Below are 26,798 nucleotides of genomic sequence, written 5' to 3'. Positions count from 1 at the left end.
GATCACCGGTGGTGATCCTATTGGGGTTACCAAACACCCCCTAAAAGATCAACTATTTCAAACTGAATGTTTGGAAAACAAAATAATAAATACCAAGAAGCCTAGCAAGACAATGCACCTCTCCACTTTTTCCGCACATATAAATACAACTTCAGCAATAATTAAGGCTAGAAAATAAGAAGAAAAGGTATCAGGCATGAAGCCCAGATTGTTGCAATTTTTAGCTCACCAAAATTTCTTTTTTCATATATTAGGAAAAAGAACTCTATACGCACTCATCAACTTGGCTTTCAAACTTCGGGCGGACTGCTGACATGGCGACCATCAAACAGAATCACAGGATCGGTGCGCGCTAGGATCCCGGCACGTAACCCTCTTACAAAATGCCACGACCCATCACGGGACCACAAATCCAATTGCAAGGAATAAATCGAATCGAGATTCGAGCAGAAGATTCGATCACCCTTTCCGACCGGGACGCTCTCCGCCTGCTGCCGCCGCCACGGCCGGGCTCCCGCCGCCAAGCGCGACGGCTGCGGACTCCACGTGGGCGAGGAGGTGCTCGTAGATCTTCTTCCTCAGCCGTTCGACCGTCTCCGCTCGCACGCCTTCCCCCTTCCTACAGCCGTCCTCCCCGTCCGCCACCGTCGCCTCCGCCTCCTCCCCTTCCCCCCGCCGCCCGTTCCCGTCCAACCAATCGTTCACCCTCTTCAGCTGCGACAGCATCCCGGCCACCTGCTCCCGATCCGACGGCCCCGGCGCCGCCACGTCTGCATCCAGAAACCGCTCGGCGAATCCCACGAACCACCCTCTCGCCTCCTCCCTCAGCGCCCGCGCCAGCTCCGCCCCCTCCCCCAGTCCTCCCCCGCGGGCCCACTCCGTCGGCAGGGACGGCGGCGCCGCCGCCCCCCGCGCCTTCCCCCGCGGGGTCGCCGCCGGCGACAGCTTCGCTGAACTGGAACCCGTCGGCGACGCCGCCGGAGACGGCCGAGAGGACGCCGCCGCCGTCTTGGATGGGACGTCGAGGACCACCGCCACAGCGGCAGCGGTGGCAGGGAGCGGCGGAAGGTGGGGCTTGTGGTGGTAGAGGGAGAAGGTGGACAGGTCGGTGGCGAGGGCGGCGCGGACCCAGGAGGAAGCGCGGCGGCGCTTGTCGGCGGAGATCTTGAGGGCTTCCAACGGGATGTGGTCACTGCCGTGGGACTGGTCAGGTGAGGTTACCGCGGTCTTGACGAGGGACTCGGCGACGAGGGAGGCGCGGGACAGGGAGCCGTAAAGGTCTAGGAATTGCTCCACCGCCGGCTGGGGGTTATCCTCCTTGGCGGTGCAAGTTAGCTCCGCGTACATACTACAAGGAAACGCACCCACAAACAACAGTGTCAATTAAGAGATCATCAGTGCCTACCTATGTATTATCAGTGTAATATGCAATTAAACAATGAATAATAAAGCAGAATTTCAACTGATATTTTATCAAGTTTGAATTCACCGGGAGGATTATTTGACTTATAACAATTTTTGGGCATGCAAAATTTGGAGATAATTTCTAGCATTTAGAGCACTGCAAAAATGCTAAGATGAATAGTGTTTTTATCTATTAATGCTGCTCTTTTGGAGATGAAAGACCTATATTTACCATTCTAAATGACTTATTTCTTTTGAGAGATGAAAGATGGATTACCCATCGATTCATTTCACGAGACTGAAACGAATACAAGAAAAGAACTCAGAGAAACAGAATTACAAAAAGGAAATTAGTTTAACAGGTCTAATAGCAAGAGCTCTCTTCTCAGAAGCAACACCTTCCCATCGAATCCAAAACCTTGCTATGTCCTTTAAAATGTCATTCACCTTCAAGCACTTTCCCAAAGGTTCCTATTTGTGACAGTCTACCAACTTGCAAGTAAATTTCTTCTCAGGCTTGGAATAATGATACCTCCTTTCAGAAAACAAAGCACTTCTGCAACCGATGCGTTCCACTGATACGATCCTTCAAGACAGAAGCTCGAAGTAACGCATCTGGATTGATCGGCCTCAGACACCCTAAGATGAAGTTTGGAACAAGGATCAGATTTGCCGTTGCATCTGCTGAATAGTTTTCTGTAATCAGAAAATCAAGACACATGGACCAAGAATCTGGACCCTGTATGCAAGGGGTTCGGGTTGTGTATCTTTCGCGTGAAAGAATGATCGATCTTCTTTCGCGATGGCAACCATTGGATCACGCCTTGCACAGCTTCCAAGTCACTCCAACCTTTCTTCAATTTATTGCACAGATGTCAAAGTGGCTATTGCGCGATCCAACGATTGATGTCACAAAAAAAGAGTGAATAAAGAGTGAATCATTCTTTCATGCGAAAGATACAACCTGAACCCATATGCAGGATGAAGCAGTTCTTCAGTAGGCACTTCCACAGTGTTCCCATTAATGGATCACCGACACAATTTGAAGTATATGGAAGTTCACTCATAGAAGGATGTCTACTCGATGCAAGTGGCTATCAAAAGCCATTCAACACTTTCTCAATGTTGAATGACAAACCTGCATACAATCTAAGAATTTGCATTGGCCGAAGAATGGATCCATCACCATTTCTCCCCAACCTATATATATTTAAAGAAAAAAATTCCTTCCATCTTCATCCTTGAACCCTTTCTTTACTTAGTGTGAAAATATCTAGCATGCCCTAATAACAAAAACAGGCCAATCCTAAGTCTCCACTGTCTTCTTCAATGTTCTTCCCAGAATCTTCATTCTTTGACTCTTGCTTCTTGTACAAGGAAATATCTATCACGCCATAATACAACAAAAAAGGGTCAATCCTAAGTTGCCACTACGCATGCTTTGATCTAAAAGTGCTAGGGTGGTAAACATGGAGGATCAAGAAGGCATCAAAACACTCTCCATGAGAGAATGGACGGCTGGTCTGCTTTTACTACCTTAAAGCTGTGACTATCCTTGTCACCATCAAAAATCAAAAGATTATAAGCCCACCCATCCCCATCATTAACTCAGACACGATGTAGGTATCAAAGGCTATCATACAGATCTAGAGTTCCTTGGTATATTTGATAAAAGTTAATACAGTCAAACAAAGTTTTAGGAGATAAAAGTCATTTCTGGACTACTTCCAAAACCTCTCGCAAAAATGCCTCAGAGAATTATCACTTCAATCTCAAATTCCCAAAGACGAATCATAAAATACTGAAAAACTCAACTACCAAACTTTATTCTGGCAGGACAATTCACTCATTGGATTGCATAGCAAAGTCCAAATAGGCTTAACAAACAAATAATTGGGTAGATGCTCTACGGTTAAGTGAAAGATTGTTACGTTTCATTAGACTTCTCAAGGATGGAACAGATTGCTTCAAGATGGCACAGCATGATAGAAAAAATCATGATCAATCTTTCTATGGTAGAACAGGGAGAAGTTCATCAAATGAATTGGTGTTTGGAGAAAAGATGTACCTGAATAGGAATTCAAAGCATTACTATAATGAGAACTAACTGTACGTGTAATGCCTTGAGATCTTGTCACCTATGGATGTATTTTTTTTAACAGCCAAGAATTAAGATTGTTAGTGGAAGTGGATTAGTGCTGCAAATAAATATATAAAGGTAATTGATTACCTTAAGCATCGAATCAAGCTCTCTGCAGCAGAGGCTTCTTGCATGGCCTCAACAGCAGCTAGTTGTGCGGCATCCCTATACTTCAAAACCTCCTAGAATAAAACATGTAACTTCAGAACAAATGAATTAATAAACCAGTGAAGTAAGATCTCCAGTGCAAAAGCCTAGTAAAGCTTAAGTGGTTTGCTATTAGGCCATATAGCAACTCGGCTGGTTTACTATAAGGTGTTAATATCAAACAACAAAACCTAATGAGAACACATAAATAGACAGTTGTAATATATGAGCTATGATGATAGTTATAAGCTAAAATGAACAGATACATAACATCCATGAATCAGAAAAAATGTGATGGGCAAAAATTTCAATCCATTTACTCTATAAGAAATCTAAAATTTTCATGTTACATGATATTACGTAGCATACCTTTCCAAGTTTTGTGAGAGATGATGGAAGTGATGCCCAAGAAACACTACCATCTGCCCATCTTTTGCTGCCATTGGGAACAAACTTGACCAAGTTAGCAAGATTAAGAAAGTTAGTGGCTTCTGGTGTCTTCTTTATGATAGAAGACCGTTGTTTATTTAACTTATCCAAATCATCTGAAGCTGCATTTGCAGTGCCCTTCTTTACAGGAGTTTGAACTTTATTGTCCTCCTTAGCTAGAGACTTATCATTTGATGGCATTTTTTTCTGAGAAACCTGCAAGTTTAAATAAATAAATAAATACAAACATGTAGTTCCAGTCTAATGGATTGTTAAGTCACCATGAAGGCAACTGAAATTTCCCTATTTTATTTTTATTTATTAATGATGAAAGAGGTAATACATGCAAATGAGAACTTCGAAAAATAATGCATAATAATAATTTTAGCACAATGAAAATGGACCAAAGAGAATAAATATCAAACTCGATAAACTGCCATCTATAAAGCCAGGCTTTATTACTTTAAACCCATAAATCCTGCATTATATAATCAAGCATGTGAAAGTGGAAATCATTTTTTTCTTTGCACACTTTGCTGATTAAATGACACATTAATAAGTAAGCATGTAAGACACCACCAGATCACACACGCAAGAAAAAAGAAGAAGAAGACAAAGAAGAGAGGTTGGGATGTTTTGGTACTTCAGTAAAAACCAGATAGAGTCTTAATCTTAAACAAAATGTTAGTTAGAAGCATATCTTAAATGCTTGCTTCAAAATTCAACAGAAATTTCCTGTATTATCCATAGAAAGACAAATAAAAAAAGATAAAAATCCAACAAATCCCTGTTTCACTATTAAGATATCATCAATGTCAGCCATTTATCTAGAAATTACTTCATTATATTATCTAAACAAACTAAATAATTATTTGAAGACACAAAAGAACACACACACAAAAAGAAAAGCTTCTTAGCTTTACCCATTCAAAATTTATATACAAGAGCATGTATCCAGAATGGCAGAGTCTCAATAAACTCACAGAAGTGCTTCGAGCCTCAGTTTTCATCTCGAGTTTGCCTGCCTTTGAGTTTGAACAGTTCCTCCCTTTTGTCTCCACATTCCCTTCCCAGCTCCTTCTCAAAGCCCTGGGATTTGATTCAATGCCTGGTACCAAATTCCCCGTTGAATTTCCAACAGCTAGCTTCCTGCTAGCTGTCGCCACCTTTAAAACAGAAGCTGCCCTCTCCGACAAACTCAATCCTGAAGATGCTCGCTTTTCTAGCCCTTTGACTTTTGCTTGCTGCTTAAGATCATCGGAAAACTTCTCGAATGATGCAGGCAATGAATAAACACTTGTTGGGGATGAAGGCATTGACTTTGGGTTCATTGATCTTGATTTCATACAATTAGCATCCTTTTTCTCCACTTTGCCATTCACTGCTTGTTTCAAGAGCCCCGAGCTTGACTTACTAAGTAGTGCCTTTTTCTTTTCAACCTCCTCAGTTCTAATAGTTCCATTCTGTTTCCCCAGCCTGTTCTTCTCTTTTTCTGAAGACAGGTTAGCATCATTCTTTGAGCCATTAGACAGCCGAGGTTTTTCAGTACTAAGGAAGCATAGGGAACTGGCAGCCACAATATCCTTAGGCTTCCCAACACAGGGATGGCGACCAGGGACTGGCCTTACACCCTTGAGGATAGGCACAGGCGAGGCTGCTTCAAGGCGGACGACATAAATAAACTGTCCCAATTGGATCTTATCACTTAAGATGAGGTCATCATGCTCATCAGGTAGGGATACATAGGCAGCATGGGAAGAATCGGAGACCTTAAGGTAGAAGCCTCGGTTTGAGAAGAGGTCACTGCCAGCAAGGGCAGGAACAATGCTGACAACTTGAAGGAGAGATGAGCGGTGCTCACCAGCAACCTTGACATCTGTATTCATGTGCTGAAGGAGCTTGAGAAGGACTCCGGGGACCAGTGAAGCCATTTGGTGCTGTCTTTAAAGTGCATTACTCTGCAAACATTAATCGAAGAAATCAAACTGATATTAGAATGCATTGCATTTAGAAGGAATTCAATGGACTTGCAGGTGGTAATAATGTATTGTTTAATGATATCAACACTCAGCAACTAAGATCTGACGGTAATTTAAAGAATTGTGGTAAAATCTATATCAAAAGGCAATGAACAATCTGAATCACATCACTATAAGAATCAATAATGATAAGCCATTTATCAAGGATATCCAGAAAAGCGAAACAATAGTTTAGAGCTTTGAGAATGCAGATTCCAGATCAATTCAGATTATAAAAAAAAATTCATCGCATAAAACCATTTGCTCAGTTTAGGACTTCAGACGTTGTAAGAAAATAAATAGGAAATCTAATGTTTGAAAATAAATGGCTGCATTGAGAAAAAGTGAGTTCCCGGGATATATAAAAATTGAAATTAAATTCAACAACAGCAAAACCCTCCGGAAAAACAAATGTGATGGTTGGTTTTTGGATCAGATAATTCCATGCAGCTGACTAGAAGGAAGTTTGGAAAACACAGGTAGAGCACAGATAATGGCTTTTAATAAATACAAAAAGAATGCATACTCTGCAGATATGAAACCTTCAAAGGAGCTCACATGAAAGAAATTTACATTGCAAACTTCTTCGGTTTTCATTTAATAATTTGGGGCATGTAACTATATGTTATTCATGACTTAAAAGATAAGGAAAGAGAATTGGCTTGAAAGCAAACCCAGGTAGCATAGAATAGCTGTTGACTTAGAATAGAACAAATCAATTATAGAACAGAAATCAACAAGAGATTGCAGTAAACGCATGTGTGTCTACATGGATTTCAACTATTGAGGTACAACCAAATCCAGAAAAGGATGTAAAAAATTTGGACTACTGATCTGTCAAAAAGAAATAGAACCTTGATAATCAGGAAAACCTATAATTGATAATTCAGAGACTTTATGTATGATTCAATTGCTACATAGAGATTTCGTACTTCAAGAAGAATATAAAATATCTGATCATCAAACAATTTAAGATAAAAAATACTCTGAAAAAATAGATAGGACATGCAAGCTTATGAGTTAGGGGTTTTTTTGGACTAATAAAATAGCGAGACACTGAGACCCTTAAATCTATCAGAAATTAAACAAATGCAGTCCCTTTGAGAACTATTGCAAATAAAATATATAGTATACTTCAAAAGAAAAAACTTTACCTTGCGATAAACTAGATAAAGCTAAGTATTTTCCGAGATATTCGAGCAGAATGAATATGATGCTGGTTTCTAATGAATAAAAGCTACCAGGTACTCCAGAGGAAGATGCTTCTTCTAAGAGTACAAGAGGAAGAAGATGCTTCTTCTAGGACTCCGTACCAGAACAAAAATGGCTTTTGAGCTGAGAGATTAGCAGTTGTAATTTAGAGAACAGGACCATTCCTCACTTCAAAAACAAGGAATGGAGAATTGCCTTCAAAGCAAACTTAGTCAAAGTAGATCAGATTGAAACTCTAAATGGTACAAATACTGTTTAAAGAATATAAAAGGAGACACAGTTCTCATTAAAGACCATGTGAGGATTCTTGGAGATCAACAAAGAGAAGACAAGGAAAGCCATCGAAGTAATAGATAAACAACAAAAATTGGTAAACAAAAGATTTCGACCCGGGCCCACCTGGGCATAAAAATGCAATCCCCTTGGGAGATTTTTCTTCATGGATATATCAGAATCACCGATATGAGAAGAAGATATTTGGCTCTAGAAGCCGAGAAGGAAACTATTTAGTTGGAAATGCGTCGGCACTCCTCACAGTAAATAGCGGCACTTTCAATTTGATGCACCGTATCACGCCCGCAGAAACCAAGCAAAGTTGCGAACAAACTTCACGTTGTTCGCCAAATCCAAATAGGAAAAAAAATAAGGAAAAAAGAAAAAAAAAATACCTTTTCAAGCTACAGAACACAGAGATGAGACTAGCGAAACGAAACGAAGAGATAAAAGAAAAAAAAAAATCTCTTTTAATCTCTTTACATATCCGAAACGAAGAAAAAGCCCCAGAAAATCATTAAAACCACCAACCTTTGTCCACTCTCCGGTCGCAAAAAGTCCCAATCTCCAATCCCCGGAACCGGAACGAAACAACAAGGAGACTCCTTTCCCAAAACCCGAACCAAAACACGCTCGATCTTTCGTTTTCGCCGTCATAAATCAGCTTACCAGAGAGAACAGCAACGGAACAAGAACCGCAGCAGGATCATTATTCGGCAGGCCAAGCGAGCCCAGAATAGAGGCGGGAATAAATCCCAAGCTCTTATTCCCGTGACACGGCCGAGTCTGGAATAACTAGCCCCACTCCCCGTCTCTCTCTCTCTCTCTCTCTCTCTACTTTCTATCCTGTGAGGCTGTGACCAAGATCACGTCCCTGAATCCGTATAAGCAAAAAGAGGTGACTTCATTTAAAGAAGGGCACCAGAGTTCAGACGACAGGACCTCTCTCTCCCCTCTTCTCTTCTTTTCGTTTTTTTTTTTCTTTCTTTTTATTTTTTGCGCGCGCTAAGATCCCTCTTCCCCTCTCTCTCTCCTTCTATCGGAGCAGCGATTTGAGGAACGGTCAGGCCTGGCGTAAGACTCTCTCTCTCTCTCTCTATTTTTTCAAGAGAAGCCTGGTTGATAGACCCAAAAAAAAATAAAAATAAAAATAATGCTTTGGCATCCACTTCCACGTTTCACAATTAGATTGGCGGATTTTCCTGTCTCATGACGTAGAGCTTTTTTATTTGGTAAGATGGTTGGGCCCCAAAGCATTACTCCTAAAAATAAGAATATAAAAGAATACAGGAATCGACGGTTACCAGGGGAAGTGCGGCGTCGCAGAGGAGCATGTCACTTTCTGGGGATTCTGCTGGCCTTAAACCAATGAGAATAAATTGGGGGTTTATTTGCAAGGGTGATATCTGATGGTATTTTTTTATCTTGGTTTCAATAGAGGATGATGGGATGGGTCATGGGATGCATGTGGAGAGGGGGCATGGGATGTGGGCACGGGGGGACCGAAGCTTCCGCGGATTCCGACGAAGGTGCAGCCTTAGGGGGTGAGGTTACCGCAATGGGGAGCAGCGAGGGCATGTCATGTTGGCCTGTTGGGTTTAGGGCTGCAAATGGGTCGGGTTGGGTCGGGTCCTAGGTGACCCCGATCCGACCCGGTTGCATGTTCGGGTCCTAATTTTGGACCCAGATCCGACCCAGTTGAAAAACGGATCGGGTCGGGTCGGGTCCATACCTACCCCGATGGGTCATTTGGGTCGGGTCGGGTTCGGATCTGGTCGGGTCCGGGTAAATGGCATCTATGACACGTGGCGAATATCATGTTGCCCTTAATGATGATGGGACGGCTAAAGATATGGGCGGCCCCCCTCCCCTTTCCCATCCGAAATCGGGTAAAAAACTCAAATTAATTAATTAACATTTTCATAAATAGTAAGATTATTTTTTTAAGAGAAAACGAACTAAAAAAAAAAAAAGAGATAGTGGCTTAGCTTTTTCTTTTGGTTTTTTGGGCTGCAGGGCAGTGGAAATGGAAGGAGCCACAGTGGCTGCTGCAGCACCACTCTTACCAGTCTTTCTTCGCAGAGGGATCCACACCACACTGCAGTAGATCGAGCAAATCAAAACTATATTGAGAAAAAAAAAAAGAGAGAGAGAAAAAATATAAAAAGATGAAAAATAAAAAAGAAGTTGATCTTACCGTGCATCTTCTTCTTCTCTTCCTTGGAGATTCTCTAGTTCTTGCTGAAAGGATGGAAAATCAAGAGACAGAGGAGAGAAATCGGAATAGAAAGGGTTTTAGTCTTTGAGATGAGGTATCTTGAAGAAGCTGATGGAGGTTTTAACTTTTGAGGGAGTTAGGGTTTGAGAAAGACTAGATCGTTGAGGAAAGAAGCTCGGAGTCTGTCGATCTAGAGGGATTTAGAGCCTTAGAGGTCAATCTTTCCCATGCAGCAAGATTTCAGGCTCTCACCGCTCGGAGTTGGTTGATCAGTTGATGGAAGCGGCAAAGGTGTGAATGGGTAGGCTAGTAGTTTAGTCAATAGAAGAAAACCTGGAAACCCTAAGGAACGGGGGTCGGTGGATGGAAGAACTGAAGAACCTCAAAACCCTCAAAGACTAGATGGAATGTGGCGGAGAACCAGAGAAGAAGTTGCTAGAGAAGAGAATAGAGATGGACAGACTCATGGAGTACCTATAGTGATCGGTGGATGGAAGAACCGAAGAACCTCAAAACCCTCAAGGATGAAAGATCGGATGGTAAGTGGAACAGGGGAAGAGAACCAGCGTCCAGGGAAGAAGTCTCTAGAGAAGAGATCGAGAGAATGGAGACGGACAACGACGGACTGATGGAGAATGGACAGTGGACTGGAGAATGCAGTACGGCGCCTGAGTAGGACCACGTGGGCGGCCGAAGGCGAGAAGGCAGGATTTAGGCATTTAGCTTTATATAGTAACGGGTCGGGTCGGGTCCCGGATCAAGATTGGGTGGACCCGACCCGACCCGAAAAATAGATCGGGTCTAAATTTAGGACCCGACCCGGCCCCGCGGGTCCTAAAATTCGGGTCGGGTCGGGTCTAAAGCGGGTCGGGTCGGGTCGGGTCCCGGGTCGACCCGACCCATTTGCAGCCTTAGTTGGGTTGGGCGGTGAGTGAGGCGGAACGTGGATGCGGTGGACGGCATCTGGACTTGGGAAGTAAATTATAGATACATGTAATTTTCTAAATGTAATTTTCTGATTATAAATAAATTCAAAGAATTATAGATGCTGTACATTCTATAAGATAAAGGTGACTTAAAAGATGCACCTGGTAGGTAACCATTTTAAAATTATCGTATGCTAAACTGTCACCAACTCTTGCAAGCTAACTCTTTGAGATATCAAGATTACCAACCCCACATTGTTGCTTGTAAGGAGTCTGCAAATTGAAGCAAGCAACCCTTCACCCCAAAGACAATTGTTAAGGGCTAATTCTGATTTCTAAATGCTATTTGTGAGAGATTGGTGTCACTTAGTACCATGTATAAATTTCAGGATAACTTATACTGCAAATTACCTCTCTATCTTTGTGAAGTTTTTGGATCCTATAATTGTAGGGGCTTGGTAATTTCGTCAAATAAAAATCTTGCATAATTGTAAAATGGATGGGAAGTGTATGGAGAAGCAGCAATTACTCGAGACAAAGTAAGAGAGGGTTTCATGTCCGAAAAAAGATAAACCATGAAGGTTTTGCCACCGGCCCCTCTGAGGGCTAAGACACCGGCATCGAGGTCCTCGTGGACCTTGAACCCATGGATTCGCATGGGTTGAAGACGACGAGTGGCAAGCTTGATCGAGGCAGAAACGAGTCAAATCTCTTCGTCTCCTCATCACTCTCATGTCCGTGATGTACCAAAAAGGTCCTAACTTAGGGCACTCTTGGTCCCAAGTGGTTCAGGCACCTATAGGGCTCGTTTGGTTCGCGGGAAAAGAAGGGGGGAAAGTGTGGTCAACGGGAAAGTAATGAGATGCCTCTTGTTTGGTTGGAGTTTTCAAAGGAGAGAGAAGGGAAAGTTATATTCCCATGGGAATGTGATTCCCACATTTCATGGGAAAGTCTTTCCCATGAGAAACATGGGAAAGTTACTTTCCCATGAGGTGGGAATCACTCCATTTTTATTTTTTCCCAAAAAGTCCTTTCAGCATTAAAGAAGCATTAAAGAGGCATTAAAAACCTAATTTTTATTAAGGGCATAATAGGAATTATATATAACTTTCCTAGAAAAGTGGATGGCCAACCAAACATAAGTACCTTGGAAATTTGTCACTTTCCCATGGTCAACCAAACATGCCAAAATTACTTTCCTAGGCATCCTCTTTCTAGGAATTTGTTTCCCAGGAATCATATTCCTAGGAAGGAAAATGCTTCCCGCGAACCAAACGAGCCCATAGATTCTGGTGGGGCATGCCACAAGCTTCGGAGAAGGACATAGTAGTCACCTTGTCCGACGACGACATGCATCAAACTTGTTCAAAATGGCAATCGGCTCTCATTGGCTCGCCTTGAGTCTGCGCAGCCGAGGCATGGGCTTCTGACTCAATCTTGTCTTCAGCAGCCTTCACCCTCTCCTTGGCTATCGGGCCTGATCATCGGCCTCATGAGCATGCTGAAAAAAAGAAGAAGGATTAATTATGGAAGTGAACAAAAACTTGTAAGTCAAAAGTTTACCCCAATGACTGAGATGAAGGCTCCATTAAACAACTCGTTGGCACTGATAAAGCACATAATCTTCTTGTCGGCCCAGAGCTGCATAGCTCGGACCATCTCCTTCACCACCCTAGAGGTCAATAGAGCTGACTCTTGGGCTGACCACATCGGGATGTAGGTCCTAGAGGATGAGCTCGGACCTGACCGAGCTGAGGCACGGGCCTCGGGGGACGACCGGCGTGGAGATGTGGCGGCAGTGGAAGGTTGTGTGAGGACGACCCCCTCCGGAAGGGCCAACCTGATTGGCAACACAATCTCGACCTCGGAGCCGAGCTCCACATTCTCCAACCGAGGTATAGGCACTTCGGGAACCAAGGCCTCGGTAGCGACCTCAGCGGTAGCTTCGGCGATTGGGGCCAATGAGGATTCTCCCCCTCGACTTCTTCCTTTGGGGAGTTTTGCCCTCGAACGCCACGGCCGCCTTCTTTCACCTCTTCTTTCGAATCACCGCCATGTCGGTCTTCACCGCCATAAGGTCAGGAAAGAATGTGACAAGATAAAAAGACAGAAAATTTAGAAAAGAACTTACTCTGGGGGTCGACCGAGCTCAAACCGATATTGATCAGCATCTTCTCGGACAACAATTCCTGCAGGGCAAGCATCTCAGATCAAGACTTGAAAAGTTTGTCCAAGGCCCCTTGATCATCACCAGACAACCTCGGAATTCGATTCAAATTTCTCCGAGGTATCCTTCATACAGTTTCAACCGCCATAGCTACTCGGAGGAAAAAAGAAGAAACTCCCTTCCATCCATGGATGGAAGAGGGAGTACCTCAAATCAACTGATGGCCTTTTCGAGAAGAAAGTACCACTAGCTGTTGTCCCGAGGATGCCTCTTCAGAGTGAAGCATCCCCAGAAAAGCGAGACCGAAGCTAAAATATTCCAAAGAAGGAAAAGGGAGAGAAAGGCGATGAGGATCCGCAAGGAGTTCGGGACCACCTAGGTTAGAACAAGGCTACAGACCCTTGTCAACTGTACGAAGAAGGGGTAAAGGGAAAGTCTCAACTCGACCCTAAGAGGGAAGAGGGAGGTTTGATAACCCAGTCGCTGGACCGGCGAGCTCGAAGACGAACTCGGGGAGAATAAACTGCTAGGCTCGGACGAGATCCATCTCCTCTTATGTGAGGACGAACCCTCGTAGTCCAAGCCCTATCAGACCTCGGGCTCAACTAGAGGTGATGGTTGCCGAGTCTGAGGAGAGTGGTTCGATAACCAACTCCCCTCCGAAGCGTTGGCTTCAACATCGCCTATGGTGGGAGAAACGAAGAAGAAAACGAAGAAAAAGACAAAGGAGAAGAAAAAGAAAGGGCCAAGCATCCAAGGAGCAAAGTACCCACCAAAAACCAAGGAGCTTAGAAAGTGTCGGGGCCGAAAGACGGAGGCCTCGCCGGAGCGCCACTCGGGAGCTTAAACACTTAAACAATTGGGTGGAGGAGTAGATGAAGCAAAGAATGTAAGCATAGGGGAGGGGTATCCTTATATAGAGGTGCGGACAGCCCCGATCAAAGCAACTGTTCGGCTATCCTAGTAGATTCGGCCACGTGTTAGCTCTGAATATGGCGCAAGCTATTCATCCGGATTGCCGCATTGATAACACCTCAAGATAGCCCATAGTAATGGTGCCTCGAGATAGCTTGAATATGGTGATGCTTCGAGAATACCAATCAATGCATTTATTGCCCCCAACATAAGTCCTATCCTCGATCGAGGTGACGACGTGACTTCTGTCGTATGAATTGAAATGCAGCTTAGCTTCAGAAGTGGGGGACAAGTGACGTCGGAGGGAAATATTAAATACCTCGACCTCGGATTGGACCAACCTCTCCGATCTTGGTATAAATCAAGGTGGATGACTTCCGACCTAGCCAAGGAGCCATTCGACACCACCAATGAAGACTGACATTACCTCAGATTGAACAACTTCAGCCCTAAAGGAGGAACCGACCAGCCGAGGAGCCAATTGACACGTGCTGACAACAATTGATAGTTCCGGCAGCCCGTGGCTGTGACAGCACTATAGGTGGAGCGACGCCCATGCCATAACGTACACCTAGCCACTGGTCATGTCACATCAGTTCAGAAAAACAACAAAATTGACTCTCCTATATAAAGAGGTAGCCTAGAAGATCTCAGGTATGTGATATCACTCAGAGAAAACTCAGCTTTGCTGAAATCTCTTTCTTCTATACTATTGCTTCTGTATCCTAACTTAGGCATCAGAGGCTCCTCTGCCAAAAACTCTCCGGCAGGTAAACTTCTTATAAGCCATCTCTAGAGGAGACCAGCTATCCCCACTTCAACCAGCCGATTCGGTTCGGTTCTTGCAGACCTCAGGGTCATCTGAGCTGTACTCCGACCTCGATCTAGATTCAGTGGCAACAGTTTCGAGCCTTCTTTTTTGTTGCCATTGTTTGAATTTATTTCACAATGCCCAGGTAAAAAAAGAAGAAAACTTCTGTTGTAGGCTGTTTAGCATGGCAATTGTGGCAAGCTTGAAATGGCCGGATTTTTCAGGATCACTAGTACACTGCTATGCAGCTGGTATGGTCCTCCTTGCTCTATGTGCTGGGTGATGGATGATTCCTCTAATATTAACAGCCCATTTAGAACACAAAGGGATCGAGGAAAATCTTGTTCTGCGGACCTTTTACTTTATCCAGCCGTTAAATGGATACCTCCTCCCCTAACTATTCTGAAAGGACTGACAGCAGCAGCGACAAGTTATGTTCTAAGAGACTGTAATGCCAATCTAATTTATAGAGCTGGCCGCCCACAATCATCAAGCTCCGTACCTTATGCTGAATTAGTACGAGCATGGGAAAGGATAAAATGTGGCATTTCGAATTATCATGTATCACAGTTATGGGTTGTAGGTGATTCCACCACCGTTATCATCTCACTTCTTACCACACAGCATGCACAAAGACTTCTTTCTAGACCTCTACTGCAGGACATAATCGCATGTAGGCGTACTTTATTCACATTTATAGCTACATGTACTAAGAGAAGGTAATTATGCAGCTGATGGAGGATGATTTTTGTATCATGGGTGTTAATTCAAATCTCCGGGATCTTCAGCGTCTATTATGGAAATATATGTATATGTAACTGTGCACCTTTACTATTTTTAATTTAGGCTTTAAGGCCTGTTTGTTTATTAAAAAAAAAAAAGGAAAAAATCTGAGGCAAAGATATAATGCGAAGTCATCAAATGTTTGATAATTTTAAAGAAAATACTTCTATTTCCGCATGATATCTCATTGATGTCCCAAATGTTATCTGCATCTTTACAGGGCAGTATGGTATACTCTCTCTCTCTCCCTCTCTCTCCGAGACTGCTTTGACGAATAAATTAGAACGACAAATGGCTTGGCACATGTCAAGCCATGTATGCCCCATGTAACAAGCACAGGGCTCTTGAAGCACGCGTCGCTCCGGTTCTGCTGCCATCTTTTGCCTTTTACGAGAAAAAAAAAACAATTTATCACCAAATTTTGGCTGTTATATAGATGCTACAAGGTGCAGGCATAGTTTAAGAAGGGGAAAATAAAAAAAATAAAAACAAAGAATCTCAACGTCATCAAGAATTTGGTGCCTAGCATTTTGTTTTTCCAAAGATCAAAGAATAGTAGGCTTTTTTTTCTTTCAGGAAAAATGAAGCTCACACTTGTTGCCTCGTGGTGGACGTCAATCCATTGAGGAAAGAAAGTATTCGAGACTGTAAGATGCCGAAACGGCTTGTCGCGCCGCGCCCCCCATTATAAAGAAGCTACCGTCGTATCTTTGTGAAGAAATCGAGAACGAGACCGACGACTTCAACGTACTCTGTTTCTTCTCAAGGAACTCGAGAAAGACACTGTTAAGGTCCTAAAGAAATCCTCCTTGCGAGTGAGAAACAGCAATAAGTTGAAAGGGATGAATGGTAGTGGGATTTGGCAAAACATCTGGAGAACTATAAAGAAATCAAATGGTAGAGAGCACTGCTAGAGACTCCTTTTGTGCAGGAAAATTGATACAAGTCATGCCAAAACAAAGAGAGTTTGGTTACATTTGTGAGATCGGCAAACTTTCCGTGCGCACTTAAAAACATTTTTCGTTGATAAATCATTTGCATGCACAATTTTCAGTAATGCTGTGGGGAGACAGTCGTGCATTTAAAAGATTTCGGAATATCTGGAGATTAGCAAAAGGTTGTGTTTCATTTCATTTGGAAGTTTCATTTTGCTTGGAATCAGACACATCCACATAAAGGCGGATGGTGCCACTGAGTGAAAGACCTCGCTTGTGCCGGACAACAACACAGATAGAATACTCTAGACGGTGAGTCTTAGCTACCAAGAGCCTTGCAGAGTGCTTTATTTTTTGATTTTTTTTTGAATGTATTCGTATTAAAGTAATGTGAGTCTCCCACCGTACACACAAAAAAAAAATAGTTCACACAAAAAAAATAGTAATGATTGGTATCAATAGTTTGAATTAGTGGTAGAATAGAACGGTGTTGGATTGATATCACGTCCCATAGGATGCTAATCCATAAATCCAACAGAAAATATAAGGGTCATGTCCAAACCGATTGCCCAATCCATATGACCCCTACATGAGTCAATGCCCAAATAGACTGTCTAAGCCAGAAATCCAATGGAAAATCTAGTCTGAATCCTCCAATTGCACCATTCTTCGCATAATTTTTCCATATCAATAAAATGAAAAAGAACATAAGCATGTTGGATCAATGCTTAAAATGCCTAGGAACAGAAGTTTTGTTCCCTGTGCTAAGAAATCCCACAAGCTCTCATCCCCCAACCAACATAAAACATGCGACAGTCAAGAAAAATTGATAGCCTGGTTAGAGCATGATTCAGTTTTCTTGCTATGGTTCACATACAGCTCAGGGCGATTCGACCATGTGGGCCTCAGAACCACACCAAAAATTATTGTGGAGATCAAATTTTCAAAAAAAGTTCGTAACAACAGCTGCAATCATCGGAAGTTCAATGGAAAGCTCACAAGGTGTGTTAGTCGCTTATTTCCCTTACTCAAGATGCGCTGGATCTAAAACAGGACTACCAAGAATCAAATTATGAAGTTGTACACATTATACTCCAGTCACTTTAAACCCAATTAAACGAGATAGAAATTCACCAGATCAGCACTTTTCTGGGTGCTTATAATCAACTGAAAACTCAGAGAGGAACCTGATAGAGAACATCTGATACAAACCAGTTCCAAAAACCAAACCAAATATGCCAAAATCTTCCCGATGACTCAATAGTAAGAAAACGAAAAACAAATGAGAATAATCTTCAAAATTCAGAACACATATCCAAAGACGTTGATGCTAAAGAAGACCAGAATTTCTTAGTTAAAAGGAAAACAAAAGCAAACAACGTTTTTAGCTACTTCTTAAAAGGTCTCCAGCATCATCTTCAAACTTCTTGGACATTCAAACCTGCAACATTAAAAGAGTATCCAATCACTGCTCTAAATTTTAATAAACCCAGGTTATTATTGAAGAAAATAAAATGCACTCCAACAAAATTTCCCATGTTAATAATTTTTAACCAGAATCAAATTATGTTGGACCGACGTCTATCTCCAAGGAACAAGAAAAATAACAATATCTAATAGCATGCATAATACCACGTTACTCTTCCAATTAAGTATAACATATAACAATCTTTTTATGGGATTCTGTGGTAAGGATCCCTATTTACAACTTCTTGTAAGCATTAGAAATAAAAATTGGAAAATGGCTCGATTAAAGATACAGATTATATCTGTATTTATAAGAGACCATCTCTAAACTTGCTCAGGCAATTTTAAGAACAGTTACATAACAGGTGGTGGCTAATTAGTACTGCAGCAAAATATCATGGGTGAAATACTCTTTTGAGCAATATGATGATTCTTTGACACCACCAGATAGAGAACCTGAGACCTCTCCTATAGAGAGATGACAACTGGCTGGGCTAACAGCTGTCGGCTCGCATTAGTAATATATAAAACATTATGTTCTAAATAAAACTTCAACGACAACAAAAAAACATTAAGATGCAACTGTGTCTATGCATCATTACTTATTGAGCAAAACAGATATGGTTATTCACCTACAGCAACTCCTAAGAAACTGAATTGCATTTGCAGACATTTTGGCTAGAAGTATCATAAAACTGAACCTTCAGTTTGAAACTCAAATAAAACTACATGAACAGGTTCATAATAAATTCAAACACCATATGCTTTTTAAAGATGTAAAGAAGTGATTTGTGTATTCAAAATCCAAATGTAAGCCTTCAAGATGGTTGTGGTTCATCTCTATTATCAAGTAGTGGCTTCCACATATGGAACTTCAAAATGACAAACTTGGCTTCTATAAATCATGCAAACATCCTCAACAACAAATACACAACCAGATAAAGCAGATTGCATTGATCTTTAGGCCATAAGAAGCCACTCTGATTGCATTCATCTTTAGGCCATAAAGCAGATTGCATCAGAGGTTGATCAGACACTAGTGCTGAAGCACTAGGCTGCATCAGAGGTTGATCAGTATAAATATTGAGGGATTCATTGAAACTAAAAGTTGCAAATATAGTAGCATCATCATGCTTCTATCCTCGGTAACCTGCGCCACATCTACCAAATATGTCTGGACTGATGAAAGATTCATCTGCATGACCGACAGGCAACTTGCAGTCAGACGTGTGGTGACAAATGATTATGCATTATAGGCATACTTGGAGGTGGTAGCAACAGCATATGTACAAATAAATATTTCCTGCCTAAGCCCTTTCCTGGCTCCATCGGTGCTCCCCATGAGTGTTAAATAATTGCATCATACAATTTAATTGCTCAAGAGGCAGGTGCCAGATAATTATGTCTCTCACTGAAAACTGCACTGTAAGTTGTGACAGAAACCACAAGAGAGTTCTGGATAATGTTAATAGCAAAACCATGAATATAAACATTTCGAATGTGGCCAAGAGGATTGGACATCTAAGAATGGTTTTTGACACAGTGATTGGCATGAAAATTCAGCTTAAATAAATTGAGGTACCAAAATCAAATGAAGAACTTCCTATGTTAAAGTTCTCCTGTTCATATGGAGTCAGCATTTTAAATCAAGGAGTGATCTACTAAAGTTTGAGACATTTTATGTCAATCTCCCAACATGGCATTACATTTTAAGACGGGTTACTCATAAGTGACACAGCTTAAGCTCATGCAACTGAGGATTTATTTACACCGATTTATCTTCTGCGCATGCAAGGAGCCTTAAAGAAGGAAAACAAACTTTTATATTGAAAACAGCATCTATTTTCACAGAAGGAATTAAAGCGAAAGAGACAAATCAGAACATCATCCCCAGAAACACAACAAGACCCAGTAGACCCAATAAAAATATTACATATCAGATGATAAATTCCAAGGCTAATCAAGCAATATGCATCTACAAAGCTCAGGATCAAAAAGAATGAAATAAAAATAATCTACCTTAAAGAAAGAAACTTTGAACGGTAAAAAAAAAAAAAGAAAACATGATTAACTTAACTAAATGCACCAAAGATTCAGAACCTACGGGATCAAGCAATCAAGATGGTTTCACATACCATTTGCATAGCATTTGCATACCTCTTAACGCCTGCTAGTCTTTCCGATCGAACGTTTCCCAGAGAATAAATGCTTCGGCTTCAAGTTAGGAATGACTCTATCAGCCTCCCCCCGGCGAGCTGCCTTATTCCTATTCTTCACAGATTTCTTTGCTATCTTCAGTGCCTTGAGTTTCTGATCTGAGTCCTTGAATCCTTCCCCAGGTGTAACTTCACCAGGTGGTCTTGATCTCGACCTTGACCTTGATCTCGACCTTGTACGCAGCTTCTTGTTGGATTGTTCATCATCAAGATCCATAGCATCTCCATCTTCTCTACCCAGTGACCTCTCCCGTTTACGGCCTCTTCTAGAGACAGACCTGCTCCGAGTACGATTAATTGCTGCAGTGGGGTCCAGCCCCAAAGAAGATAGCTGCCTTCCCATTCTAGCAGATGTGAATTTCCTGTCTTTGTCAAACTTTCTTGGCACTATGGGACGGCTCTCAGCAGTGCTCTTCTTCATTCTATGTTCCTGGATTAGCAAACTCTTCTTCCTCCTAATTTCAGCCAAAGCTTCTTGCTCCTCAGGGGTTAAATCTTTCCCATCCATCTCAAAATCATCCACCATCTCAGCATCAAGACGAAGCCCCTCTTCCCCTTCCAACTCCTCCAACCTCTGTAAAATATCTGGATCAACAAAATCATACACATTGTGCCCGTCCAAAATCTCTGGCATTATGTCCTCCTTCCATTCATCATTAGCCAAAATATAACGCTTCCTTAGATTAGCAGAATAAACACCAGCTCCACCATTCTCATTTTCCAGATCTTTCTCAAGCTTCCTCTTTTCCGTCTCTGCATTGGCCTTTGCCCTGGCTTCCAAGACAGCCTGAGGAATACAAGGAGGCCGCTCTTTAGTGTCACGCGGCTTTGGAACTGCAACATGAAACCGATTCAAACAATCATTGATCTTCTTTGATTTCATCTTCATCTCTACCCTCTGGTTCAGAAGCCTCTCACATGCAGCATTCTTCACAGCTATTACTCCATCATCAGTCAAAGCACTCATAGTCAACAAGGCACCCTCATCATTAGGCTCACCACCCTGGGCTATTACAGTTTTTATTGCCTCAGCCTTCATCTCCATTACCAACTTCATGTCGTCCTCAGGAAGCCCTTCCAAAGGTTGCAGATCAATCTTGTTGCAAACAATAAGCAGTGGTTTATTCATGAACAATGACTTGATGCCGTGGAAGAGTGCTGCCTGCTGTGCAATACTATATCCACAGGATCCCGAAATATCCAAGAAGAATAGCACAGCGGCCCTTAAATGTGCCAACGCCGTGATGCTGCACATCTCTATAATATTCCTGTCCTGAAATGGTCGGTCTAGAATTCCAGGGGTGTCTATCACTTGATAACGGAGATACTTGTAATCTGTGTGACCGACAAACAAGGACTTGGTTGTGAAGGCATACGGCTGGACATCCACATCAGCCCTTGTAATCTTATTTATAAAAGAGCTCTTTCCAACATTTGGGTACCCACAGATCAAAATGGTACGAGTATTTGGGTCAATAGACGGGAGCCTGGCCATGTGCTGACGTATTTGCTCCAGGTAAGCCAAGCTTGGGCCAATGCGCTTTATAACAGTGCACATGCGACCAAGAGCAGCAACCTTTAGGCACTTGCATCGGTACAACGAATCCCCATACTTGAGCAGCTTTACATAATCTTTTGCAATCTTTCCAATAATACTTCTGGCGGTGTTGACCTGGCCAAGGGCGAGCTTGTAGTGATCCTTATTGTAGAGCACATGGAGGAGATCCCCATAAAATGGGTGGATGTCATCCAATCGAGGAAAGTCGTCGATAATGGCGGAGAGCTTCTCGTGGAAGTTCTGCTGAGTAAACTTCACCTTCCGCATGTAGAATTTCCGAAGGCGGGATATGGCGTATCCCTTATGGACCACTGTTGGGGTCTGGCGCTGAGTGCGGGAAAGAATAATGTCGACGAAGTCCTTCCCGGATGGCACAACAGTAATCTTCTTGAAGTTGTATTGCACCATCTTCTCAAGATTTAACTGACAAACCTGGATTATTCCTGAAAATTGCATTTTGAATGAATAGCTAATCAACAGAAGAAAAATATCTACAAAGAAATGGAGAAACTGAAATACAACTCCCTTTAATAAATTAAGTTTCATGGATGTGATGACTAACTTTACGTGATTAGGAAGGGAGATAAATTGTCATATCTAATTGTCCGCTGAAATATGAGTAAACAATAAGTGTAAACAGTGGGACGAGACTGCAAAATTCATGTCAATTGTATATATGTATTTTGCATTGCCAACTGTCCTAGCCAATAGTTGAATCCTCCAAAAATTTATTGTTAGGCATCTAGGATATGGATTTCTATGTAACAACAGGGATTGCTGATAAGTTTTAGTTCCGAAGAACATACGAAAAATAAATAATGGCCGAGAAACCTTACCTCGTCCAATTAACCATACAAAGTTACAAACTCACCCTTTCATGAGCAGAGAAACACTGAAAGACATAATTTCCCGTCATCTCTAAGAGAAATCAACCATACATTTCATATCCAACAATGCAATGGGAGATTCATGGAGTTTTAGTTGATTCAGGAGAGTCAACACGTACAAACATTGAATTTAGAAAACATAAGTAGAGAAAAAAATTATACTGGAATCATCATTTAATCGAATCAGTAATATTTGACTGTTGTAATCTAATCATCACAAAAACATTTTGATGTTAGATTTCAAATCAACCATATAGAAAACAACATACAACAAATATGATCTGTGGGAATTGAAGCACTATAATAAGTAATATAAAAAAGTGATGGTATAATAATTTTTTGGAGGATGTAAATGACACTATTTTTGGATGAAGATGCTTGACAAAAAGGTCATTGTGTGGGCTGAATGTAGAATGGTAGCCATACATGTTGCCAACATGGGTTCTTACGAAGGTGAGAACCAAAGATCAAATCCTTAGTATCGATTTACCTTGTAATGGTAGTGAAAACTATCTTTTCTACATATCCCAATATCTCCTTTTCTTTCGTTTTCCAGTCAGACACTTGGGTATGTGTCTTGAATCTAATCTTCATGTTCGTGTCCGTGCAACATTGACGCAATACCAAACCAGTATGAATGCAAAGGTGGGTCATGTGTTGATAATAGAGGGAGAAAGATCAAAAAAGGGAGATATAGAGAGAGAAAGAGAAGGGAGACAAAGAGCTGGAATAGAGAAGAATGGAAAGGGAGACAGACGAGGGTGCTCACTCCCTTGGTCTAAATCCTAAACTTGGGTTCTCATATTAGCTCATTTTCTCATTTTCTCATGTTTTTTTAAGTTTTTGTTGTATGTGCTTCTCTTAAACAGGGCTTCTCTTAAGGGATCTCTTCTTTGGATTCTCTCAACCGATGCTCTTGAGTAGCATAGCAAAGCTCCACAAAGCTTGAAGGGTTGTTGGAAGAGAGATGCTCTCTCATTTTACCATTGCAACAAAACATTGTGACTTTTGGTACATTAATATTTACTTTTATTCTCCTGTTGTAATATGCTAGAGCACATCTCATCACTTACCAGAGAGACATGGTGGGCCCACAAGAGAGCCTACATATCCCTGGAAAATCTCAATAAATATAGCCATACAATACAATTTCCCTCACTTAATATAAGGATGTCCATAAGAGAGGGGAAGTCAAAAGCAATTATATAAGATTGTTGATGCACCATAACATTGGAGCATCAAAGTGATGTAAAAGGTAGGTTATACATAAAAATAGTAAAGGTGGATGGAGATGGCATATACTACAGCCAAAAAGATAAGCGACTAACAACAAAAGGGAAAGAGAGGAAGCAGGCCAAGAAGTAATAAGGAAATGCAGATATAGAAAATAAAAGTGAATGAGAGGATGAAAACACTACCAAATTGCATTAACCAATGGATATTGCAGAATTATTCAACAAGGCAGTGTAACTAGTTTAAGAAGAATATTAGAATAAGCAAAAACCAAGGTGAAGTTTCTAATGATTGCAATGGAGAATTAAACAGCACCAAAAAAAACCAATTGATTACATGTGCCAAGAAACTTTTAAAAAAAATAGGCGGAAGTAGGCATATTCATAAAACGTGTGAAATCACAAAACTAGTTAAAAAAAGGTCCAAAAGGAAACTAACGATTCGTCTAATGTTTTTTTGGATATATCATTAAATGGGGAGTGAAGATAGGGGTATCTGTGAGATTGAAGCAAGTGTGGCAGCCCCACTGAAGGGATAAACCTTCTAACAGAATCATATGCTATATGAGAGGCAGAAAATGAAGCAGTAAATCAAAAGAGGCTAACATTAGCTTCCATAACCCACTAATGATAGAATAATTTCCAAAAAACATTTCCAAGCAGTTTCCAACATCTGAGATTTAAATATGTAACCAAGAAATTCGAAGAAACATCAAAAAAAAATCCCTTCATTCCAATTTATAATGGAAATGTACAATTATCAACAATCAGATTATCAAACTGTTTTCATAACCTTGAAGGACAGGCTGGTAAAGCCTTGAGATTGGGTACAAAGTAACCAACTAGCTAAAATAAGTGCTAGGAAATATTATAACCTGGAAGGCACCATAACCATTTAAGCAAATGGTGAAATGTGTAATGATCAGAATTTAGCCGCAAATGGCCCAAAATGTGCAATAACATTGCATCATGACTCTTTATATATAGCTAGAGTTTATAATTCTTGAAAGAAATGGTTTATCTACATTTACTTCTTGACTTTAGTACTCTCAAAACTCTTGCAATATATGTTGCAATACACATCAGTAGAGAAATCTAGCTTCAATATACATTCTTACAATAAGTCGAAGCATGGTGCCTCCAACATTCTTCGCTTCATTGTTCGAAGCCATAGTTTTTAAATAGTCCAGGCGCCACCCAGGCGACAAACCTTTTAGAATATTCAGAAAATAATATACATGCCTTCATAAATTTCAATTATCAACCAAGATTTGCATTGCCTTCAATAAACTATTCATCTCATATGACTCGAGGATACATCGCTAATAACACGCGCATGAGTTCTACTTGATAAAACTTTCTAGTTCATCACAGTTTTATTATTTGCACTAAACTTGTAGAATATAACATATTTTTGTCTTAACTCGGATTGTATCGCATATGTTATTTACCGGACATGGATATGGATTAAAATCCCATAGAAAACACTACAAGAAGACAAATGATCAATTAAACTAAGCACGCGCATATGATTAATTTAAACAGTTACAACTGAGGAATACTAAAAACAGATCATAAAAACAGAGAAAATATATAACAACAAAGAATCCAAATCCGGCAGCAAAACAAGCAATTAAATGGACAAAAAGAGGGAATACGACAGTGAAGGTCTCGAAATGGATCAACTCTTCCACAAATGCCTCTGTAACAGAGGATATGCTCTATTTAGGGCATTCCACTCTAGAAGAGGAAGGCGAAAAAACGCGAGGAAGAAAGAGGGAAGGAGGGAGGGAGGGAGGAAGAGAAGCGGACATACTTTGAGACCTCTCGGATCCTAGCCGGTTGCCTGTGATCAATGTTCGACTACCGTCGCCGCCGAACGCCGCCGCTCGCCTTCCGAACGCCAAAGATGGAGAGCGGACAGATGCCCCAGGGCCTAGGGTTGGAGTGCGGAGAGATGGGCGAACCTTGGGCAGCTTCGAACACCCCACCTCTCCTGCCCTACAGTATATCCGGTTCGGATCAAATTGGGTAAGCTTGGGCCTTCTGGATTCTGATTTAGGGCTCGGCCGGGCGGGGCCTAATTTTTTTCGGGTTCCAGCCGGAGTTAGGTCTAAAAATTTTTAGATAACACAGGTTGGAGCTCTGTCCGAACCTAATTGAGCTAGCCCTAATTACTCATTCGGGTCAAAAATAGATTCAGCGTGTTCCAAACCGGATTGAAGTTTAATATTTCATAATATTACTTAACAAGTAAATAAGCTCATTAAAAATTAAGCTCTCTCCTATAACACAAATAAATGATACATGATAAATTATTCTCAGCTAAATTCATTTTAATTTATTCTTTACTTCCTCATTATTCTCTCTAAATAACAATATACGAAAACAAATTGATTCGGGCCTTGTCAGGCCATACACCGCCCATGCGGAGCGACGCCCATGCGGAGAGACGTACACCTGATCACTGATCACGTCACATCTGCTCGGAAAAACAACAAAATTGACTCTCCTATATAAAGGGGTAGTTCGGAGGACCTTAGTGTTACGGGGGAACTTAGCCACCATGCCCCACGTGACCGGCACGCGCGCCCAGGAAGACTACGGCAGCCCCTTGATCCAGCGATCCGACCCCGAGTCGGACATCTTCGTCTCCGCAGCCCGACCCCGAGTCGGCTGCCCCTTGATCCAGCAATCCGACCCCGAGTCGGACATCTTCGTCTCCGCAGCCCGACCCCGAGTCGGCTGCCCCTTGATCCAGCAATCCGACCCCGAGTCGGACATCTTCGGCTCCGCAGCCCGACCCCGAGTCGGCAGCCCCTTGATCCAGCGATCCGACCCCGAGTCGGATATCTTCGTCTCCGCAGCCCGACCCCGAGTCGGACATCTCTCGATAACGACAGGCTATTCCCCAGAGGCACGCCGCAGCCTCCTGCTCCACTACTCCCTGCAACGGTTGTATCTGGCGCTGCTCCACGATCCCCTGTAACAGCCGTACAAGGCGGAGCTCCACTACGCCCTGTCATGGCCGTACCCAGCGCTGCCCCACGACGCCCTGTA

At 41.9% G+C, this 26,798-nt stretch overlaps 2 protein-coding genes and 1 long non-coding RNA gene across 6 annotated transcripts; all 3 read right to left on the bottom strand.

Moving 5' to 3' along the window:
- Nucleotides 1-12: 12 nt before the first annotated feature.
- LOC103707751 lies at nucleotides 13-8,711 on the bottom strand. Of its 3 annotated transcripts, XM_008792364.4 has the most exons (6): nucleotides 8,155-8,711; nucleotides 5,104-6,078; nucleotides 4,224-4,336; nucleotides 4,061-4,127; nucleotides 3,635-3,726; nucleotides 13-1,348 (listed from the first exon to the last, which is right to left on the bottom strand). In XM_008792364.4, exons 2-6 carry the CDS (start codon nucleotides 6,049-6,051, stop codon nucleotides 460-462), a joined length of 2,109 nt encoding a protein of 702 aa, XP_008790586.1. In that variant the 5' UTR covers nucleotides 6,052-6,078; nucleotides 8,155-8,711; the 3' UTR covers nucleotides 13-459. The 3 variants fall into 3 exon arrangements, with proteins under 3 accessions (XP_008790586.1, XP_008790585.1, XP_038984151.1); XM_008792363.4 differs by having other exon boundaries at nucleotides 4,061-4,336; XM_039128223.1 differs by lacking the exon at nucleotides 8,155-8,711 and adding an exon at nucleotides 7,293-7,662 and having other exon boundaries at nucleotides 4,061-4,336.
- Nucleotides 8,712-9,609: 898 nt separating this feature from the next.
- LOC120111348 lies at nucleotides 9,610-10,643 on the bottom strand. Its single transcript, XR_005512542.1, has 2 exons — nucleotides 9,821-10,643; nucleotides 9,610-9,721 (listed from the first exon to the last, which is right to left on the bottom strand). It is a non-coding gene; the product is annotated as an uncharacterized LOC120111348 (long non-coding RNA).
- A 6,855-nt stretch (nucleotides 10,644-17,498) lies between these two features.
- LOC103707749 (nucleolar GTP-binding protein 1-like) lies at nucleotides 17,499-25,744 on the bottom strand. Of its 2 annotated transcripts, none has more exons than XM_008792362.4 (3): nucleotides 25,555-25,744; nucleotides 19,981-22,062; nucleotides 17,499-17,819 (listed from the first exon to the last, which is right to left on the bottom strand). In XM_008792362.4, exon 2 carries the CDS (start codon nucleotides 22,025-22,027, stop codon nucleotides 20,006-20,008), a length of 2,022 nt encoding a protein of 673 aa, XP_008790584.2. In that variant the 5' UTR covers nucleotides 22,028-22,062; nucleotides 25,555-25,744; the 3' UTR covers nucleotides 17,499-17,819; nucleotides 19,981-20,005. The 2 variants fall into 2 exon arrangements, with proteins under 2 accessions (XP_008790584.2, XP_008790583.2); XM_008792361.3 differs by having other exon boundaries at nucleotides 20,003-22,062.
- Nucleotides 25,745-26,798: the final 1,054 nt, after the last annotated feature.

Source organism: Phoenix dactylifera, chromosome 7 (assembly GCF_009389715.1).
Source record: "Phoenix dactylifera cultivar Barhee BC4 chromosome 7, palm_55x_up_171113_PBpolish2nd_filt_p, whole genome shotgun sequence".
NCBI lineage: Eukaryota > Viridiplantae > Streptophyta > Magnoliopsida > Arecales > Arecaceae > Phoenix > Phoenix dactylifera.
The sequence above is the reverse complement of the archived record's forward strand: the minus strand, read 5'-3'. Positions and strand labels throughout refer to the sequence as shown.

Excerpts from the sequence above, each read along its gene's own strand:
- LOC103707751 (XM_008792363.4), bottom strand. The coding sequence starts at position 6,051 with ATGGCTTCACTGGTCCCCGGAGTCCTTCTCAAGCTCCTTCAGCACATG. Across the intron at positions 3,727-4,060 it reads CTCTCACAAAACTTGGAAAG|GAGGTTTTGAAGTATAGGGA; the intron begins GTATGCTACGTA and ends GTTTTATTCTAG. Across the intron at positions 1,349-3,634 it reads AGCTTGATTCGATGCTTAAG|TATGTACGCGGAGCTAACTT; the intron begins GTAATCAATTAC and ends GTTTCCTTGTAG.
- LOC103707749 (XM_008792362.4), bottom strand. The coding sequence starts at position 22,027 with ATGGTGCAATACAACTTCAAGAAGATTACTGTTGTGCCATCCGGGAAG.